The sequence below is a fragment of the Paroedura picta genome, chromosome 4, assembly GCF_049243985.1.
Source record: "Paroedura picta isolate Pp20150507F chromosome 4, Ppicta_v3.0, whole genome shotgun sequence".
Taxonomy (NCBI): Eukaryota; Metazoa; Chordata; class Lepidosauria; order Squamata; family Gekkonidae; genus Paroedura; species Paroedura picta.
Window position 1 is genome coordinate 116,605,509 of NC_135372.1, and position 21,208 is coordinate 116,626,716.

Genomic DNA, 21,208 nt, shown 5'->3' on the forward strand with positions numbered 1-21,208 from the left:
AGCTCAGTTCTCATTCTCACACACTATGCAATATTTGAAATCTGTTATTGAGGCCAGCTGTTAGGACTGACAAGTTTATGCCTTGCATTTGCAGTCAAACACTGTACTGAATGGCCATCAGAAACGTTCTCAGTTAACTAACTTCCACAATTCCCCTACATATCTCTTACGTAGATGCAACATAGGGACAACAGCACTTAGCTTTATACTTAAAAAAAAGATATTTAGTACCTTCCCTGCACAATGTCAGTACATCCAGTGGTTGTAACGAAAATGTTGCCTTCTTTGCAAGCCTCTTCCATTGTTGTAACTTCGTAACCTGAAGGGGTAAAGGAAATGTGCAATATTCCATGGGTCCTTTGGTACATTTGTGCAGCTGTGTGCATGCCTAATGGAAGGCAATATCCATACCAAAGGCAGATAGATTTCTAAAAGTTATGTCTTTTTATGGCTATTAATATATATTGATATAAAATGTTTTTAAAATAGCCAATATATACCCACTCCTAGGTTCTAAATACTACTTGCTACTATACTTGATAATGTACAAGTGGTCTAATGGCATTTCATGCCTGAGTTAACAGCTTTGGGCAATTTTAACATCCAGGTTGTCCCAGCTATCTACAAGAAAACATCATTTTTTTAAAGCAACAACATTGTCAAAACGTTAACGGTCAAACAGTAAGCAATCAATGTTCAATTGTTAATGATGTTGTTATTGTTAATTGATGCAGTTATTGAGCTTATGTTGTATCTGTCATATGGTTTTCATGTTCACTCTGAACCACAAGCAAAGGCAGTATATAATAAATGATAAATAAAATACTAACCAGGGAAATTGGGATCGGTTGACATTATCAGCCGTCTTGTAAAATGTGTGAAGTGGCCCTATGAAACTCCTGTGCCCTTTCTCAAACATACATATATACAATATTCATGATATTATGTTGTTTACAATGCATTGATTCAGGTTTATCCTGTGTTTGGGGTTTATTTATTCTGATAATTATACCCTCTTTCACAATTGCCTTTCACAACCCATTGGACCTTAAGGTTCTTGCCCTCTCTTCCATCAGTGCTTGAATATAAACATTTAAATATACTGCAGACTTCTAACGGCAGTCACACAGTTTTATCTCAACATCCCTAAAAGACAAGCTAAACTGGGACAGCGTTGTAGAGAACCTCAGCATGTGTACTTATAACGCTTAGCAGAAACCAACTCCCTTTCAGCAATGCCTTGCTATTGCCATCAACTTATGCCTTCCTTCTATGTACTAAGGACTAAAAACTAGGCTTCCAGGACCTAATATATATGCTGGTTGTGCTTTTGCTGACCCTTCACTTTCAATCCGGGTCACAGTACTAGAAGGAAAGCCAGAGGGATGCAGCGCACACTTTCTTGTCTCTCCAACCAGCTTCCTATGACCACGTAAAGCAGCCACTTCAGTGAATGCAGACTTCTGGTTCTCACCTTCCATGGCTGCTTGCAGTGCATTGATGGGATCGATTTCTGTGATGATGACCCTGGCCCCAAAGTTTCTCAGGGCCTGAGCACAGCCCTTGCCCACATCGCCGTAGCCTGCCACGACAGCCACTTTCCCTGCAATCATGACATCTGTGGCACGCTTTATGCCGTCGATGAGGGATTCTCTGCACCCATAAAGGTTATCAAACTTACTCTAGGAAAGGAAACAGAATTTTGAGGAAAGTAGAATACGTCCTTTAAGTAGTTTATATGATGATTATTTTCAGAAAGTCAATGTAAAAATGCTGTCTGTACATTAAGCCAACCAGCTTTCCTCCAGGTGAGAAAGGAAGGAGAGGTCCCATTTGACAGAGGATCACAGGATTTGTCTGGACAAAGCCATGTGGGACAGAGACTGTACTGTAAGGAGGTGATTTAAGCAAGATTAATACAAAAGCTGGCTGGATGCAGCTCTACATTCCCAATTTGGGTGCTTAAAAGGTTTCAGTGAGTTAATAGCATGCTACGTTCTAAACAGAAAATTAGAGAAGTTATTCAATCCATACATACCTACTCAGAATCTCTCACTTTCCAGAAGAAACTTATAAAGAACCTGGTACAATGCTATACTCTTATGTTAGCTTGCACCCAAGAAAGTGAGGTATACAGAGCGAGGGAAGAATATAGCTTTCTCAATACAAATTTCTAATGGTAAAAGCAGACAGGCCTTTTTCTGAACCAAAGCATGGAACTCAGTGATATGAGGCTGTTCAATTTAAACTAACATTACAAATTTGTGACTGATGAATAGGTTGAACAAGACTTGCTCTCTGAAAATAACCACATAAATGTATCCACAGGATTGCTGCCAACTAAAGGGGGCGGGCTATAGCATTCTCATACCCCTGCAGCTTACATCGCAGGCTAAAGAGACTACAGGCAACAGAAAAGGGAGTTGATAGAACACTTAATTTGAGGCTGCAGCTGGTGGCAACATATAAAATTCTTAAGTCCCCCAAACTACACTGTAATTTAAAATCTGTATATTGGTATCTGGCACCAGGGGGTCCTCAGCCTGGGGTTCCCAGGTTTCTTGCTGGCCACTGGAGATGGGTGATGGGTAAAGTTGCCAGATCCAGACTGAGAAACTCCCAGAGATTTGAAAATTGAGCTCAAGGAGAGCAGGGACCTCAGTGCCATGGAGTCCACCCTCTAAAGCAGGGGTAGTCAAACCTGTGATCCTCCAGATGTTCATGGACTACAATTCCCATGAGCTCCTGCCAGCAAACACTGGCAGAGGCTCATGGGGATTGTAGTCCATGGACATCTGGAGGACCACAGGTTGACTACCCCTGCTCTAAAGCATCTGTTCTCTTCAGGGGAACTGATCTCTGCAGTCTGAAAATTAGCTGTAATTCCAGTAGATTCCCAGATCCCACCTGGAAGCTGGCATCCCTAGTGGGCACTTTTGGACTTTTGAGAAAGTCTATTGAGTGCCACCACAAAATGGCTGCTATGGGCAGCAATCACACAATGTTGTGGGCACCTGTATTCAAATGGGTGCTCCCTACAGAAGAGAAGGAGATGCCTCCAGGGATTTTCTGAAGCACCTCCTGCTTCACTGAGGTGGAAGAAAGCCAAGGATGGCTCTTTGCTTTGGGGAAGAAGTCAGGGGGTACTACGAAGCACATCAGTGGACAGCAGGGTATCCACAGGCATCACTTAGGGAGAATCACTGCTGCGCACACTACAGTTTCCTGTCATGATTTCACATTCCCACAGAAGACAACATTTGTGGGGAGTACTAGACGGAGGGAAAGGAGGAAAAATTTGACACCTTACTTTGGTAACAGAGTCGTTAACATTGATAGCTGGCAACTTCAGAGTCCCATTGGCATGCATTTTATAGAGGTTATGGACCCCAGTAGTAGTCTCCTCAGAGACTCCTCGGATTCCTGTAAGAAAGAATTCAACAGTGTGACAGATTGTAACCACATACCCCAAAATGTTATGCAAACTTTCCTAAGTTTATTTAGAAGAATTCTTTGGTGAAGTGAAAAGAGTAGTATGACCTTGACATCTAATGTAGCTTAAAGTATTTCCATTTGTTTGAGTGCTCCTCTCAGGACAAACCTTTTAAACAGAGGACATCAAAGCACAAGGTTCAACAAAGGAAAAAATGTATGATGAAATGGATGCAGAATTTTAGGGAGCAAATACCTATGCATCCATAGAAATGGCTATGAAGAAAGAAATTAAGTTTGCAGCAAGTCAGGCAGTAAAAGAAAATCGGTAGAAAATGTTTTACAGATGGCATATTACTCAAATGGTTATTGAAAAAGTAGACAAAAATGCTAAAGGAAAATATTGGAAATGCAACGAGGACTCCCATAATCAACCCAATCGCTAGAAAACTTTGACACCAACACTCAATCCCTACTCATCTGTTATATGCTATTCATTGGTTATCTATGACTGTTATATTTCTTAGTTTCAAATGGCTGCAAATGTTTAATGTATTTTCTTCTCTCTGTTCTATGTACACCACCCCAAGACATCACAGTAAGGGGCGGTATGTAAGCTGAAAGAATAAATAAATAATAAATAAATGTCAATATAAATGGAATCTTATCATATGTAGTGGGCTTCTTTAAAAAAAAGCGAAAGAATACTGGAAGAAAATCATGGGGAAATGCAGAATATATTAGAAATTTAGATCCCCTGTGGCAGTTAAGGATAAATGATTAAGAATGTTGCCAGATAAATTACCAAAAAGTTTGGGCAGAGACATAAGAATGGCTAAAATTATCTATATAGCAAATTGGAAATCAAATGTCTGTCCAAGTTTAGAAGAATGGGGGGAAAAACGTGCAGACTATGCTATAATGGAAAAATTAATAACTTATTTGATAAACAGATCAGTTTCAAAATTCAAGGAGAGATGGTGTTTATTATGCAAGCAGAAGATAAGCCTAGACTGAGAAACTGTTCAAAAATTATATTAAAATGTGATGATGACACTAGTCATTCAAGTTGAGTCTGATTCTTATTGATCCTATGGCACAACTGCTGCCACAATTTCCAATCTTGCACCACTTCTTTTAGTGTAAAAAAATACCTTGTAACAAAATCAGAATCAGTTTTGAATATAAAAGTACAAGAAAAATAGATTTTCAGCAAAAACATCCTTATGTTCAAAGCGAGATTAAATAACAGATTCTTTTTTTTTTACTGCGTCTACGGGAAGTTATGGCAAATATGTAGACAAGAAATGCGTAATAATGATGAAATAATATAGCTGCAAAGCATATTGGTTATGAAATTAGTTTAAATCCGAAATTTAAAATCCCTAAACATGAAACACAGTTTGTAAGAGAATGTTTTGGGGATTACAATGAATGGGATGTTGGGAAAAAAATTTATTCCTGTTCTGTATTTGATAGCAAATCATATATATATATTTAAAAATATTATAAACTACCTATCTGATTTGCTATGCAGCCCCATTTTCTTTGTATCCATTATATATTATGTTGCTTTTTTAAACAAAAGGTATTTAGTAAAAATAAATAATAAGGTTCAGGAACAGAGAAACTCCCCTGAAATTTAGAGGGGAGGGGAGCAACAGGGGAAGCCACAAACACCATTAGCTAAGAGCATGGATCAGATTCCTCAACCACACCAAATAGACTTGGCAACTGGCAAGCAAAAAGTGCTCAACTACCTGGCTACTGCAAAAGTACAATAAAGTTTAGAGTCATCAGGGTGGTGGAGTCAATGCCAGCGGAACTGAGGATGTCACATACATATTGAGCCACCAAGAGAAGCAGAAAGTACCTAGAGGGAGCCATAAAGCCACATATATCAGGTGATTTGTATTCATCATAGGATGTTTGGGTTACATCTAGGTGGTAGGAGAAGGACCTCAAGAGGGTTCCCCCCTCCACCTGTCCGTGTGCCTTTTAGGGACTGTCAGCTGGCCAGCACCTGCATTGCTGTGGTGGTATATCTCTTGCATAAGGACTCTCAACATCTTATAATGTGAAACACCAACACTATGTAGTTTACTGTGACAAAGACAGAAAACACGGGGGGGGGGTCAAATTGAAAGGGAGCATTACAAAGATCACTGGCTGCGGCATAAATTACTGCCAGTTCTTACAGTCACAGTGAAGCACATTTTCAAGCTTGTGAAAGAAAATTTATGGGACCCGATTTAACAAGCAGAGCAGCTTTCCTGACAGACTTTGAGCATGTCCCAAGTTCACAGTTATGCTGCTGGAAAATTTGTAGAGACTACCCATCGTACTTCTTCAAATTCAAAAGATAAAAGCTTGGAATGTATACTGCCATGCACATTTACATTACAGAGCTCTTCTTTCATAAGAGCAAACCTTTCTCCTCTTATGGAACATGATATTAGATCAAACCTTGTGCTTAGGAACTGGGAGAGAGGAGGGAGTATTAAGATAGGAATCCCACAGGGGGAGGGAGGTTAAAGCTTGTACCAGCGGTTTCACACTCCCCAGGCATCTGGTTTCCCACTGCAGTAAAAATAAGACTTCAAACATAATTAAATTTTCACCAGAACTTAAAAAAAATACTGTACATGGAGATTATTAATTGCACCCAATGAACAGAGTTTACAATTGAGAACTTTCATGCTTCTGCTACCAACCATGACATTCTCTGTTCTGAAATGTTGCACATAGAGTTCAGAAGACTTCCAGAAACAACATGGGTGTCTGCAGTGGGAGATGATAAACTGTTTTTCAAAAACATCCCATTTTCTCATTTACTGAGAGAGCACTCATTGAGTTGGATACAACTCTGTTTTCATTCCATGCAGTGCTAAATAAAAAAGGGGGAGCTAATAGATAGTTGAAGCTGCTTTTTACAAAGGCAGAGAAGACTGAGAAACAGTTCAAAAATTGTATTAAAATGTGATGAGATTAAGCTATACCATTCAGCCAATGTGGCAGGAGCTCTCAACTCCTGCTGCTTCAGCAGATCCTTTCAGATTTCCATGCCATAGCGAGACATCTCCCTACTGCATGCAAATCCTGGGAACAACTTCTGTCGCACAGCACAGCTGTAGAAGCACTTGGCCCCACACAAGACAACTTCTCCTGCAGCACAGGTTAAACCCCCTACAGGAGAAAGCCAAGCCAGCCCGAGGATAGGTAAGTTTTTTAAAATCAGCTTTCTTCTTCTTGAGTCTATTGGACCCCCCCAATTTTTGTGTTTTCAAACAAACCCAGGTTTTCGGCCATGGGATTTTTCAGAAATACCAAAATTCTTTCAGGTCCAATAGACCCAAACCAGGAAAAACTTTTTTTTTTTTTTTAGCACACCCCCAGTTCAGAGAGGATTTTGCCAATGCCTATCTCTGAATAGTAATCAGAGCTTCTTTGGTGGTCTTCCATTCAAGTACTAACCAGGACTAACATCTGCTTAACTTTCATGCTCCAGCTGGCCTGGGCTATCCAGGTAAAGGTAAAATCAGCAGGCAGGCAGGCATAATTGATTTTTGTCTGTGGCAAGTCAAATAACTTCAGGAATTTATGATGAAGGCATGCATATGTGGAATGGTATAAATTCAGTTTAGAAGAAAAGGTGAAAATGTATAGTGGGGCAAAACCTAATCAGAGCAACATCACAGAGAAGCAAGGCTAAACGCAGAAAACTGTGCTTCCCTCTATAAAGAGTATATATTGAACCCCATTCTGAGAGCTTCTCAAAGGTATCTATCCAAGGTAGAAATCAACTGCATGCTAGATTGATCTGTGAACAGATCCACTTCCAGTGATAACCAGTTTCACACAGTCAGACCTAGAAGTATGGAATGGGAACACTGCTCAACAAATCACAGTATGCCACACAACATGCCAACTATTAGTAGAACCTAGAAAAGTCTGGACGCAACTTGGTAAGTGCAGATTATGGAGCAGAAATTTCTAGCCAAGTTCCTCTTCATTCCCTAACCCACTTGGCTCCTGCAGCTGAAACTCCATGCTAGATGATATCCTCTTTGCAGTTCATTTCTTTCTTTACCCTTAAGAAATATACAACACAAAGTGTTCTGTCCCCCTCTAGTGGTCATTCTGTAAATTCAGTTTTCAAGAGTGCTAAATTTCCCTTGATTTCTATGCTAGTATCTGAGTGTTCTTGCTATTCATGTTTTTTTTAAGTTTTAATTGTTGAAGTCATGTCCCTCAGTCCCCCATGAATGGAAATTTGCCAATTAATATAAAGTTGATAATTATACATCTGCAAGGACTTGGGGAGGGGGGGATCTCATTTTCTTCTCCCCCACTGTTTCTTCTTTCTCTTCCCTGAAAGCCCCAATAGACTTTCTCCTTTCCTATTTCCTTTCTTCCTTTCCCACCCATCAGCCTATTTACCTTTACATGCCCTTTATCCAGGTCTCTCTCCTTCCCCACCATTAGCAGCCTCTTCCCGAGAAAATTCTGGCTGAGTTGCAGTACTGGCCCTGGGCCATGCCTAGTTTTGTGGTTTTTGACTACAATGAAAAATAGATGTATTGACAAATGGGGACCCATGACATTCACAGATTGATTCCTTCTCCCTCTAACTCTAGTCCCATCCCCTCCACTGCCACGAGGGCCAGAAAGACTCAAGATACCTTGATTGTCATAACAAATTACATAGATCAAGAAAGACATGACTAAGTAACAAAAAACTGATTTATTCCATGCATAACTAAATTTGTCCCTTCTGAGTTAACAAACAAGAAGTGTTTACTCTCAAAATAGTCCGAAGTACATCAGCAGTTTTAACAAGCTTTGCAAGATCCCTTTCACATAGCATAGATTTTTATAATAAGGAATTTAGACCTACATCTTAAAATTAGATCTGACAGATAATCCTGAATTACAGCTCGTTGGTTTGAAATGGCTGGACAATCTAGCACAATATGGATTAATGTGTCTGGAACTTTACAAGCATGCAAACAGTACCTCTTTAGTCCAGGAATTTGGCGAAACCTACCCTATGACACAAAGAGTTTATTCTTGCTAATAAAAAAGCTCTCATTGATAAATAGGAGTCCAACAAATATAAGTAAACTGGCAAGGCTTTATATGTTGGCCAAATATCCCAGAAGGGAGGGGGGGCAAGTATTACATGGAATAGCATTTAACATTAGAAATTCCACATCCTCTACCCTCTGAGAAATAATTTTAAATACATATTTTTCATCCTGCCCAAGAGCCACTCAATATCTAAACCAATGCTTTCAAGCTTAGATAAAATGTTGCTATACCAGATAGAGATATAATGATCACTGACTCTCAAGCTTCCAGACTTGGCTGAGAAGTGAATAATCAACCAGTACTTAAAGGTTAGTAGCCAGGCTTTTAAGGCTAAATGTTGCTGACCGGGTACCTCGAGTAAAGATCTTAGGAACATAAAGAGAAGAGACTCAAGATGACTGTTAAAATCCATGATCCAGGTTGGAATGTCATAGCATTTGAGGAATAAATTTCATATTATAAATTTTGATGACAAGATTTAGATAGATACAATTCTAATAATGTTTCCCACATAACAAAGACAATTCTACCAGCAGAAAAGAGTCATCATCTCCCCTCTTAATGCAGAACCTCACTTTAGTCACCATGGTAATCCCAGAGGCCAACAAACCCAAGGGACCATAGCAGTAGGATGGGGAGAAAGGATGGTTACTTCTAGAAACCCTGGTCCATTTGCCCTAGATAGGATCCACCCATTATTATTTAAGGAGCCATTTGCTTATCGCTGCCAATCAGTGGTGGCTGAAGGGGGTGACAGCATCCAGTTAAGAGCCTTAACGTTCTGTCCAAGAGCTTTAGGATTACATATGTTAATTTCAAGACAGAAAAACAGCAACATTTCGACTTATCATAACAGTCTCAACACTTATTATACTAACCAAGCATCATTGTAAAAGAAAAATTCTCATTAACCCTTTTGAAAAACTTCCCTCTACCACATACAAACAATACAGGCACCCAATGGTGTGATGCCCCAATGCACCCAATCTTTCCCCCGGTTGGAGAATGATGAACTGGTCAATCATATATAAAGCCTCAGCATAGTATACCTAGATTAAGCTTAATGTCAAGGGCGCACACCTGATTAACTACCACCATAACCCAAATGGACTAGGCCTTAGATGTATATGTAAATTAGTATCCCCCTAAGGATTTACTCAGAATCTCTGGGTAACTGGAGGGAATCTTTGCAAACTTGGACCCTTAAGGAAGATAAGGCACAGTTACCTTTCAAGAGCTGCGGATATTTGGTATGAACCAAGTTGGTGAGGTCGCCACCATCATCTAGAATCATATTCAAGGGCTGTCCATCCTTAAAATGGAGGGTCTGCTCAATGCACCATACATACTCTTCATCTGTTTCCCCTTTCCATGCATATACTAGATCCAAAATAAACAGAGAAGTTAATTAAACTCAAGCCTTAGAGCAGTTTTAGAGCTAAACAAATGAAGAGACTATCCTGATAGTGAGCAGCTATCTTCCTTCAGGCAATAAGAAGAGACTCATCTTCTCCCAAATAATACCCGGATTGTGACCCTGATGAGACACCAGATAAAACTCACCCTGATTGGCCATCAGAGGGGCTATGTGCCCAACAGGGAGATGGCATTCCTCCACTCAAGACCAATTGCAAGTGTTCCTGCGCTCTTCCTTCCTGCTTCCGGACTGTTAGCAGAGCAGGAGAAGAGCCAGCCACATTCTGCGGCAAGACATCCACCTGGCTGGGCATCAGACCCAGCAGCCTGGCTTAACTGCCCCATTATAGCTGAGGCCTCACCAGAAAGCAAGGGGAACAAGAAAGCTGGCTCCAGCTGCCCAACTTGCCAAGCTGGGCCACTCTGCTACGGCCAAGACCTTTCACCCAAGAGCAGAGAAAGGAGGATCTAGCCTGCTCAACAGCCCTGCACTGGCAAGCAGGGACTCCGCTCTGCTGAATCCTCACACCCATCAGAGAGTGGGGAGAGGAGCACCGGGCCCACATGGCAGCCCCAATGCAAGCCATCAGCTGTCAGGCAGTGCCACAGATGGGGGGCCTGCCCCAACAGCCATGCCCACCTGGTTGGGCTTCTGTTACACCCTGCTGTCTACTGGAAAATGCAGGGAGGAGGGTTGGCCCTACTTGGTGGCATTGCTTGGCGGCCTTGTTTGGCATGTAGAAGGTCCCAGGTTCACTCCAAGGCATGCCCAGTTAAGAGGATCTGATAGTGGGGTCTTTGACACCCTGATGAATTGCCTTTGATGGACCAGGAAGATAAGCCAAGATGAAAGGCATCTTGGAAAGTCAGACTGCAGGCCTGTGGGCTAGCACTGTTGCCTTCCTAGTGCAACGGGCTTTGTCTCTAGTTTTTCATAACAGCTAAAAATCAAAGTAGTCCCGTCACATCTGAGGAGAAAAGGATATTATGCCTCAATGCTAAAGACCTTAATTAAAATCCACCAGCTTCTCTTGGATGCAAATCAAATAACTTTTATAATGAGCATTACAAACATGCATATCTTTGCCCCGAGGGACTTAACATCTGAAATTTGACATTGGGGAGAGAAAGAAGGAAATGAAGGAAGATCTAAATAGAAACAAGAATGTTTGCATCCAGTTAAATATTGTTTCAAAAAAAAAGATTCAGAACTGAAGTATTGGTGCCTGAGATCTTGCAGACAAAGGTTGTGAGCAGAGATATGATGGAAGGTTGTGGCGGCAAGGCTATGTTGCCTTGTTTTAAAATCAAAACAACTTCAGGCCTTGGCTTTTTCAGGCAAGTGACTTAAGGAAGTACAGAGAACTCCAGTGGCATCTTGTTCTTCACACTCCTCAGGTACCTGAAGTAGCCTTTCATCAAACTGCAGCATATCTAGACAGGTAGGTCCACATTTTGAGGGGCACTACAAACTAACACTGTGTGTTTCCTTTTTACTCAGAGAGCTAACACAGAGGATAATTCTGCCTTCAGCTTCTACAGTGGCCTCCCATAGTATATTTAACATATTCAGAAGAGTAATTCCCACTACAGGTTTGGTTGGTATTATAATGACCTTTTGTTTATGCCAAGACTTACAAAACAAAATCCTTAACACTTATTCTAAACTTAAGACAAGCTTGGATCTATTGGGGCATGCAAGATCTGTAGTGTGCATGATTCAACAGCATATATGGAGAATATTCTACATGGGGCATCAGAGAAGATATGTAATTAGCACATTTAGACTAGGAGCTTCCTGGTATTTTCAAATAATCTCCTCCTATGGCTCAATCGCCTCTTGTGGCGCAGAGTGGCAAGGCAGCCGCCTGAAAGCTTTGCCCATGAGGCTGGGAGTTCAATCCCAGCAGCCGGCTCAAGGTTGACTCAGCCTTCCATCCTTCCGAGGTCGGTAAAATGAGTACCCAGCTTGCTGGGGGGTAAACGGTAATGACCGGGGAAGGCACTGGCAAACCACCCCGTATTGAGTCTGCCATGAAAACGCTAGAGGGCGTCACCCCAAGGGTCAGACATGACTCGGTGCTTGCACAGGGGATACCTTTACCTTTACCTTTATGGCTCAATCAGAAACTTTCTGCTCCTTTGAGCACACTTCCTCCCTGTTGCTTTCAGATGAAGAACAGCACATCAGTTAGACAGGTTTATCTTTCCCAATCACACTTCTTAATATAGCTATTTATAATTTAAGCAGATGGTTCTTCAGATTTTGCATATTTAAACTCTTATCAACAGGATCCACCAGTACTTTCCAATGGATAGAAGGGATTTCCATCTGTGGAGTATAACTTCCTCGCTTTCCCTTTCCATTGTAGTCCCAATGAACTTCAGTGTTGCTCACAGGCAACAGGAGACACACACATATACCGGAACAGCACCAAGGAGGGGTCAGAGGTATGCTAGGGGATGGGGGAAAGCAGCAAAAAACACCTATTTCCATCAGCAGAAATCCTACAATAATCACTGCGTAGCACAAGAAACATAATGCAACACACAAAGACCTTGGTATTTTGGAATTAAAAAAACCTGCAAGTAATCTGATTATAAGGATGTCTTACTACAGAACCTTAACATCCCAAGAAGTTAAGCACTGGCCTTGACACACTAGTCTTCCTGCAGTTATACAGTCTATTTATATTCTTTTACCTCCCCATAGCTATGCAAAAAATGTCAATTTTTTGACAAAGAAAAATTTTTCTGATCCATTTCTAGCAATACACTTTAAACATAAAAACATTACTTAATTTAACAATCTCTATTTATTCAAATGTCTTCTGCCCTCATATTGTTCTAAATTCCTTTTGTAGAGAACTTGCTTAGTTTAGAATTATTTAATTCTCTAGAGAGAATTATTTAGAATTATTTAATTCTCTAGAGAGCCAGTTTGGTGTAGTGGTTAGGAGTGCGGACTTCTAATCTAGCATGCCAGGTTCGATTCTGCACTCCCCCACATGTAACCAGCTGGGTGACCTTGGGCTCGCCACGGCACTGATAAAGCTGTTCTGACCGAGCAGGAATATCAGGGCTCTCTCAGCCTCACCCACCCCACAGGGTGTCTGTTGTGGGGAGAGGAATGGGAAGGCAACTGTAAGCCGCTTTGAGCCTCCTTCGGGTAGAGAAAAGCGGCATATAAGAACCAACTCTTCTTCTTCTTCTTAACTAATGTAGTTTGCCTTTTCTGAAACTTTCAAAACTTCATTTATATATTGCATATTCCACTTTGCTTCCCTGTTTTGTGATGTGGGAACATCTGATTCAACACATGGATGATCAGCAAAACCCTATGAAGGCTGAATTAAGCCTACCAACCATTATTATTTTGTTGGACGATCAGACAAACAAATACAATTTCTTTCTCTTCTGAGGAAACCACTACCCGAGGAAAACACTATTGAAAAACGGGAGCATCAGAATTCGTGGTCTGGCCAGACACTGGGAAAGGCCTCAGAATGGTAACAGGGAACTGGGAATTCTGACCCTTTCAATGGGCAATTCCATACAATGGTCAGGTGATGTCAGTGATTACCCTTAGACAGAGAGAGACAAGAATTTCTAGGAACTGGGAACCCTGGGAATGGGCAGGGTGGAATAGGACCTGCAAGACTGTGCAGGCCTGTTCCACAACACCAGTATTATATGCAAATAATTTCATCAGATGGCACAATCAACTGAGCAAGTGAATCATTTGATGTTACTGATTTTACACGGCTGCTTTTTATAAAAGTTATACTTTTGGAGCTGAAAGCACAGCCTGAGCGCTCACCTAGCCCCTGCCAATAGTGGCTTCTTTGGGACAGCAATGCACCATACCCAAGGAACAACTTTTCTAGTACATTCTAAATCTACAACATTTAGCAGTATCAGAATGTATCTTCCTGCACTACACAAGGTTGTCCCTTGTATGTTCATTCTGTAACAGGCATTTGGTTGAGGCCCGACCAGGAAGATCAGGTCCCTCCCTATATAGGCCCCTGTAGTGGCATGTAGAGCAGGGGTAGTCAACCTGTGGTCCTCCAGATGTTCATGGACTACAATTCCCATGAGCTCCTGCCAGCAATTGCTGGCAGGGGCTCATGGGAATTGTAGTCCATGAACATCTGGAGGACCACAGGTTGACTACCTCTGATGTAGAGGCATTGCCTTTGGTCAAATGGGCATGGATTCTTCTCCTGAGGGCAATAGTGGCTACTGGGGATGGACCAAGGTAGGGGGAGGGTTTTACATTGGTTTTCCCACCATCAAGGATTATTGTCGTTCCTGTTTTATGGGGCTGTATTGTTTTATTATTTTATTGTAAACCACCACGAGCTGGACTGGCTTCAGGAGTGGTAGTGGATAAAATCCACATATAAATAAATAAAACCTGCTCTTAAGATCTATGTTTTCATTCTAAACTAACCTGAAAAGTTTGCATGACCTGTTAACCCCTGTAACTCCAGCACTTCTTGCTAGGGAGATGGATCTACAGAATTTTGTCTGGTCAGTACCACATTCAGGCTAAGAACTCTTTCCCCAAAGGGAAGCAAAAACATTTCTTCTACTCTGATGCAAGCTGGACAGCCTGCTCCTTCATGTCATTTGATAGTCAGTGGACTAAGCAAAAAAAGTTACCAGGAAATTCAATTATTAATGCAAAACCCCAAAATATTACCAGGAACTCCAGTTTTGGCAATAGCTGCAGCAGCATGATCTTGAGTGGAGAAAATGTTGCAACTTGACCACTGCACCTGGAACAAACAACCACAAGCACGTCCATAAAAATTAAGCATTAATTTTCCTTCCAGAACATAAAAAGAAACAGCTTAGGAAAACAAATCAGGAAGTCACTCATAACTAGGGCATTTCCACACATTGAAAAAATACTATTACACCAGCGAAATGCTGTAGCACTAAAAATTATCACGCCTCCAGCTATTCCTTCCTCACCTTCCATCTCTCTTGCTTTCATCTGCCAGCTTCTCACGCTTCTTACACTCCGTAAGCGCTGTTTGAAATGGCGAAAGAGAGCAACGCGATTTAAACGCGATTCTTCCACCTGCCAATCAAGCTAGGCAGCCAATCCCCTTTTGCAATGTTTTAAAGGGCCTGCCACTATTGTTTTTTTTTTTAAAGCAAAACTTCTCCATTGAAACTCCTATGCATCTAATCATAGATGCATAGCACTTTTTATAATGCCACCCCTTATGGAATCATGAGTCTGGAATCTTTAAAAAATTAATCTCGTTCCTGATTTTTGGGAGGGACTCTAGAGAGGCATGCTTTGTGGGAAAATATTCTTTTTGGCTTTGCCCACTTGATTTGAACTCAAATCTCCCATCACATTGCATTCTGGCAACTATACCATGATGGCTCATAAAATAGCACCTTGGTGAGTCTACCACCTTTGATCTCAAGCACGCTTAGTAACTAGTTTTATGTTTAAAAGGTTTCTACACACTTGTACTGAACAGGACAGCTCTTCAGGGGAGGGGCCATGGCTCTGCAGCAGAGCATCTGCTTGACACGTAGAAGTTCCCAGGTTCAATCCCTAGCAGTTCCAGCTAAAAGTAGGAACTGGGGGACGCAAAAGACCTCTCCCTGAGATCCTGGATAACCACTGCCGGTCTGAGTGGACAATAAGGAGCTTGATGAACCAATGTATTAAAGGTAAAGGTATCCCCTGTCATGTCTGACCCTTGGGGTGACACCCTCCAGCGTTTTCATGGCAGACTCAATACGGGGTGGTTTGCCAGTGCCTTCCCCAGTCATTACCGTTTATTATGTATTATATATTTATTTTTTGAGAGGCCCTTCACTTGGCCGTTATGGCTATGCAATGTCTGACCCACAATATTCGAGGGCTTATATCTCACAAATGTATCTAGGGAACCTGTAACTTTACCTCAGCCCCCAAGGCCACCAGAGTTTCAATCAGAACTGCAGTCTGCACAGTCATGTGTAGGCAGCCAGCAATTCGAGCTCCTTTCAGCGGCTTTGATGCAGAATACATCTCCCGCATTTTCATCAACCCTGGCATCTCATTCTCAGCAATCTCAAGGGCTTTGCGACCCCAGTCTGCGAGGCTGATGTCAGCTGTAGGGAGAGAGGGAAACAGGTGGTTGACACACAGACGAATGTTCATTCAGGCATCCTTATTAACACTGACAGCACAACTGTTACAAGCTATCATAAACATCCCATACAGGAGCTGGAAGAAAGAGGAGAAGACCCTCCTGGTTCCCTCTTAAAGATGATTACCCAAAGGATTATGCTTCCAATGAAGCGTTTCTACATTCTGAATAAATTTACACAGCCATATTTTCGACGTAGAGGTGACCACAGCACTGCAAGCCGCAATAGTTGTATCCTTTCAAATTCACTATCAAAGGATTTCAAAAGGCATAACTTTACTTGGGATATCATCCCACATTATGTGTAGAAATCCCTAAGCCTGCACAAAAGAATATTTGTTTTGCTGAGTGTCTACCAAGGTATAGCTTATACATATTAGGTAGAATTATCACATTCCAAAATAGATATTTTTAAAGATACAGAATATTTGTCAGATTTGCAACATTCAGTGGCTGAAGCCTTTTTTTTACAACGAACACTCTTAATATAGCTTATATGTTTTAGTTCTATACATTGAAAAAACCTTTTCAACAATTCTCTAAAGCCTGGAGAAGTATTTGAAGGATAAGCTTCACAAATACCAGTGTGGCATAGTGATTAGTGGCTCAGACTAGGTCTGGGAAACCCACAGTTATTTTTGTGAGCATAAAAGAGAGGAGAAGAGAATTATACCAATATAAACCACTTTGGGGGCCCACTGGGGAGAAAGACAGGGCAGTAATTAAAATAAAAATAGTTTATGTCCTACTACAAGCTTCTGTCTCCTAAAGGAGGTCTCAGGTTTGTTCCTCACCTCAATTATCCCCCCCCTCCAAAAAGCTGCAGGAGATTTGATAGCACCATTGTTGCTCGTGTCATACGTTTCTGAAGTGCTACAAAAAACTTTACAGCTACAAGATCTTCTCTTTCAGAATCAGAATCATACAGACCTGGAAGAGACCACCAGAGGCCATCAAGTCCAAGCCCACCATCTTCTCATGCACTTTAAACACACATACTCCTGACAGGTGCTCATCCAATCTCCACCTAAAAACTTCCAACAAAGGAGAGTCCACCACCCTCTTGAGGCAGCATATTCCACCTACAAACAGCTCTCAATGTCACAGAATCACAGAATCAGAGTTGGAAGGGGCCATACAGGCCATCTAGTCCAACCCCCTGCTCAACGTGGGATCAGCCCAAAGCATCCTGAAGCATCCATGTCAGAAAATGCTTTCTAATGTTTAAGTGGAACCTCTTCTTCTGTAATTTGAATCCATTGCTCCTAGACCTTGTCTCTAAAATAAACATGTTGGCCCCTTCTTCAACATGTGTACCTTTTATATAATTAAACACAACTATCTTATCACCCTTTGCCCTCCTCTTCTCCAAGCTACACATACCCTACTCTCTCAATCTCTCCTTCAAAGGTATGGATTCAACCCCTCAACCATACTAGTCACCCTTCTCAGAAAATGTTCCAAATTGCTGATATCCTTCTTGAACTGCAGTACCCAGAACAGGACATAATATTCCAAATGAGGTATATAAAGTGTAATACAGTGGTATTATAACTGCTCTTACTCTAGATTCTAAGGTCATAGTAATGCAACCCAATATCATGCTAGCCTTCTTAGCTACCATATTGTACTGTTGGCTCATATTCAACTTATTGTCCACCAGAACTCCTTAAGTCCCTTTCAAGCCAGGTACCCCCATCTTATATTTATGTATCACATTTTTATTATCCAAATGTAATACCTTTCCCTATTAAACTTCATTTTGTTGGTTATGGCCCAATTTTCAAATACTTAAATGTGAAGGGTGCTTGAATTTTACATACTATCCAGATCTCCTTTAAAACTCTTCTGCAGAGAACCTTTGTTCAAGGATGCATTTGGACCCAGTATGACATTTGAACAGAGTGTGAGGTGTACCTGATTCTCACACAACTATCCTTACAGCTCTTATCAGGGAGCTATTGTTCTAAGACCCCACATTTATCTTCCCTTATTGTGGATCTGCCTGGCATACAGGTACTAGATTAAAGATACCTTCCTGGTGAAATTCCCAGATGCATTTGGCTGATCACTGGAACAGAAGATTTGGCTGTCTTAAGTCAGATCTTATGCAGATCCTGATGGCTTTATGTTCAACAAAGGAAAAAAAGAATATTTCAAGTACTCAAATGTGGAGGACACATGAACTTTAGGTACATGTGGGGAGGGGAGGGGGAAGAGAAACATGACCATACCAGAATCAACCAAAGATCCAGCATGGTTGTAATGGTTAAGAACAGCGGACTCCTGTCTGGGAAACCAGGTTTGATTCTCCACTCCACATGAAGCCTGCTGGGTGACCTTGGGCTAGTCACAGTTCACTCAGGACTCTCAGCCCCACCAATCTCACATGGTGTCAGATGTGGGGAGAGGAATGGAAGGTGATTTTAAGTAGAGAAAAGCAACATATAAAAACTTATTCTAACCACCACAGGAGCCCAATCTAGCTAACAATTTAATGGTTAATTCTCTTGATCCCCTTATAGCTTACACTAGTATTTCATTAACCCAAGTAATTTGTTTCATCAGCAACTTCTGCTGCCTTTTGTGGTTCAGACAGTTCCCTCAGTTGCCATTTCTGCTAGACAGACTCAAAAGCAAAGAAATATCCTAGGGTTTAGAACTGAAGTTCTTCCAGAAACTTATTTTCCAGCTTCATGGGAGAGTTTCTTAGGAATAAGCCTAAGAGAGGGCCATCTCTGGTTAATTTTACAGGGCTTCTGAACAGGCACAGAAGCAGAAGTGCTGATGCAAGCTATTTGGTCTCTAAGCCATTTTAAGTGTCAGACTAGAATCCAACAGAAACAGGATCAAACTTCCATTGCCAGTGAATAATTAGTCAATCATTCCCTGTCAGCATGCTACTACACAAGAATACTGGAGAATAAAACAGAACAGGACCCCCAACAAGTACTCTTTCAAGAAATGGCAATGGATCAATACAGTAGCCCTGTTCACAAGTTAAAGTGGATGCACATACAGCCAGCATACAGTGGACACTTGATTTTTTTTTCTTTACATAGGAGCTAGAACCTGGAAGCTAAGTTAGATCAGCCATGGTTAGTCGTTCAGTGAAAGACATCAAGGATCAGTGGAGTTGTCACCTGGATAAGGGCAAACCACCTCTGCTAATTATTTGCCCCACAGATAGGGTTGCCACATGTCAGCTGTAATTTGAAGGCACCTTTGTCTTCTTAATTATGAAACTACATTCAACACACATAGAACAGAAGATGCCTATGTTTATTCCATTTCTGGTCCCTAACATGCAAATATAGCTCTTTATTAATGATGCAGGAACTTTGAACATACCAGTTAGGGCATGAATACTTTTTCCAACTGAGGTACAGTCCACTGAGTTTTCCTCATAGTTGCTGCCCTTTGTCTGAGAGTGCAAAAGGCCAATGTGGCCATGACTTTGCAAAATACTTGCTCTTACACAACTTTGCAAGCTGTGTCCTGTTTTATTTATTTTTTTAAAGGGCAACTCTCAACTCTGACGTGTGCCCTGAAACTCATTTCTTTCTAACAGCCTTATCTCTAACACTGACTACTGACAGACACCTCCAGCGCGCTTAACACGTTAAGGAGCCAGCAGCTGCTTGACAGCGCGGTCCCTGGAAGGATGTTGGGAAATGTAGTCTCCGCGTCTGCTAGACTACATCTCGCTCCTTCTATCGGTGAACCCGAAGTACTACAACTACCAGAAGCCACTGCTGCCGCCGAAGGCCACATGGAGTTTGCTCGGAGGCTTCCACGCCCGCCAGTCGCGCTGAAGTCCGTTTGGGATTTAAAAAGGCCAAAATAAACCCATCTGCAGACTATAGCATTAATAGCTACGTTGAACGGCCAAATCCGGCGCGTAAGAGAGGCAGTTCTGCGCGCGCACGTGGTTCCTAAGAGGGAGGGGAATGAATCAACACGAAGCCTTCAGGCACAGAGAAGCACGCTTCGCAGAGGTGCAACGAAATTGCGGGGAAGCGAGCGAGCCAGCCCAGGCATACCGCCGCCATGGAGGCTGCAAAGGGACCAAGCGACCTGCACAGGCCTCGCACGGAGGCAGCTCCCGGCAGGAGAGGCAGAAGCCCGCTTACCAACTTTGTAGGGCAGCTTGTCCGACATGCTGGGGCGTTTGCGGCTGGTGCACAGCAGCGCTTGCGTAAGAGGAGGGGCGCGAGGTGGCGGGAGCCGGCGGGCGGCAAAAAACGGGCTTTAAATAGACTCGCCCCCTTTCCGCTGATGCGGGAGGCTGTCTCCACCAATCCCCGTGTGGGGCAGGGGTGGGCGTGGCCCTGGAATGCGCAGAAGCCCGGCGGAGGCTCTCGCGGAGCATTGGCGCCTCTGACGTCGGGGGGCGGTGCCTGGGCAGGTGTCCCACCGTCTTGCTGGGAAGCCTTGCATCAGCGGCTTTCTCGTTCAGGCAGCGCTTGCCGCACCCCCCACCCCCATGTGCACCTCCTGAGTGATCAAGGCTGAGTCCTCTGGAGAGGAAGTCATAGTTTTTATTTATTTATTTATTTTAAACCCAGGAATTCCTGGATGAGCAAGGATCTCCAGCTTTCTGTTTCCAGCAAAAAGCAACTTGGGTTATTTTAAAGTGTTTGTATATCAAACTAACATTGTCCTTAAATCAAGATTACTGTGCCACAAGGCTATAAGAAGAGCCCTGCTGGATCAGATTAGTGAACCCCACAATTTAAGTACTTGTTGAGGAAATAAGTATTTTCTTGGGACAGTTTTTGACAGGGTTCCCCCATGATATTTTGATGGATCAATTGGGAGGACTGTGGACTGGACTCTAGGACAGGGATAGAAGGTGAGATTGGAGAACTGCACCCAAAGAGTAGTTGCCAATGACATTTCATCTGACTGGAGGGAGGGATCGTGGCTGCCACAGGGCTCAGTTCTGGCCAGGTACTTGATAAGGATGAGGAGGTGGAAGGTGTACTCACTGAATTTGCAGATGACGCCAGATTTGGAGGGGTATCAATCTCCCCAGAAGTTGTAAAATTCAATTAGATGAACAGTGGAAAAGTGGGCTGATGTGAACAAGATGCAAATCT

At 42.2% G+C, this 21,208-nt stretch overlaps 1 protein-coding gene across 1 annotated transcript in view; it reads right to left on the minus strand.

The window, feature by feature from the left end:
• Nucleotides 1–20,419, minus strand: part of AHCY (adenosylhomocysteinase) — a 32,606-nt gene extending 12,187 nt beyond the window's left edge. Inside the window, exons 1-7 of the mRNA XM_077335306.1 lie at nt 20,240–20,419; nt 15,878–16,068; nt 14,648–14,723; nt 9,751–9,903; nt 3,311–3,423; nt 1,475–1,682; nt 232–319 (exon numbers count right to left, since the gene is read on the minus strand). Of these exons, the coding sequence (XP_077191421.1) occupies nt 232–319; nt 1,475–1,682; nt 3,311–3,423; nt 9,751–9,903; nt 14,648–14,723; nt 15,878–16,068; nt 20,240–20,267 (857 nt within the window). The 5' untranslated portion in view covers nt 20,268–20,419. The remainder of the gene's footprint in view (nt 1–231; nt 320–1,474; nt 1,683–3,310; nt 3,424–9,750; nt 9,904–14,647; nt 14,724–15,877; nt 16,069–20,239) is intronic.
• Between the last annotated feature and the right edge of the window lie 789 nt (nt 20,420–21,208).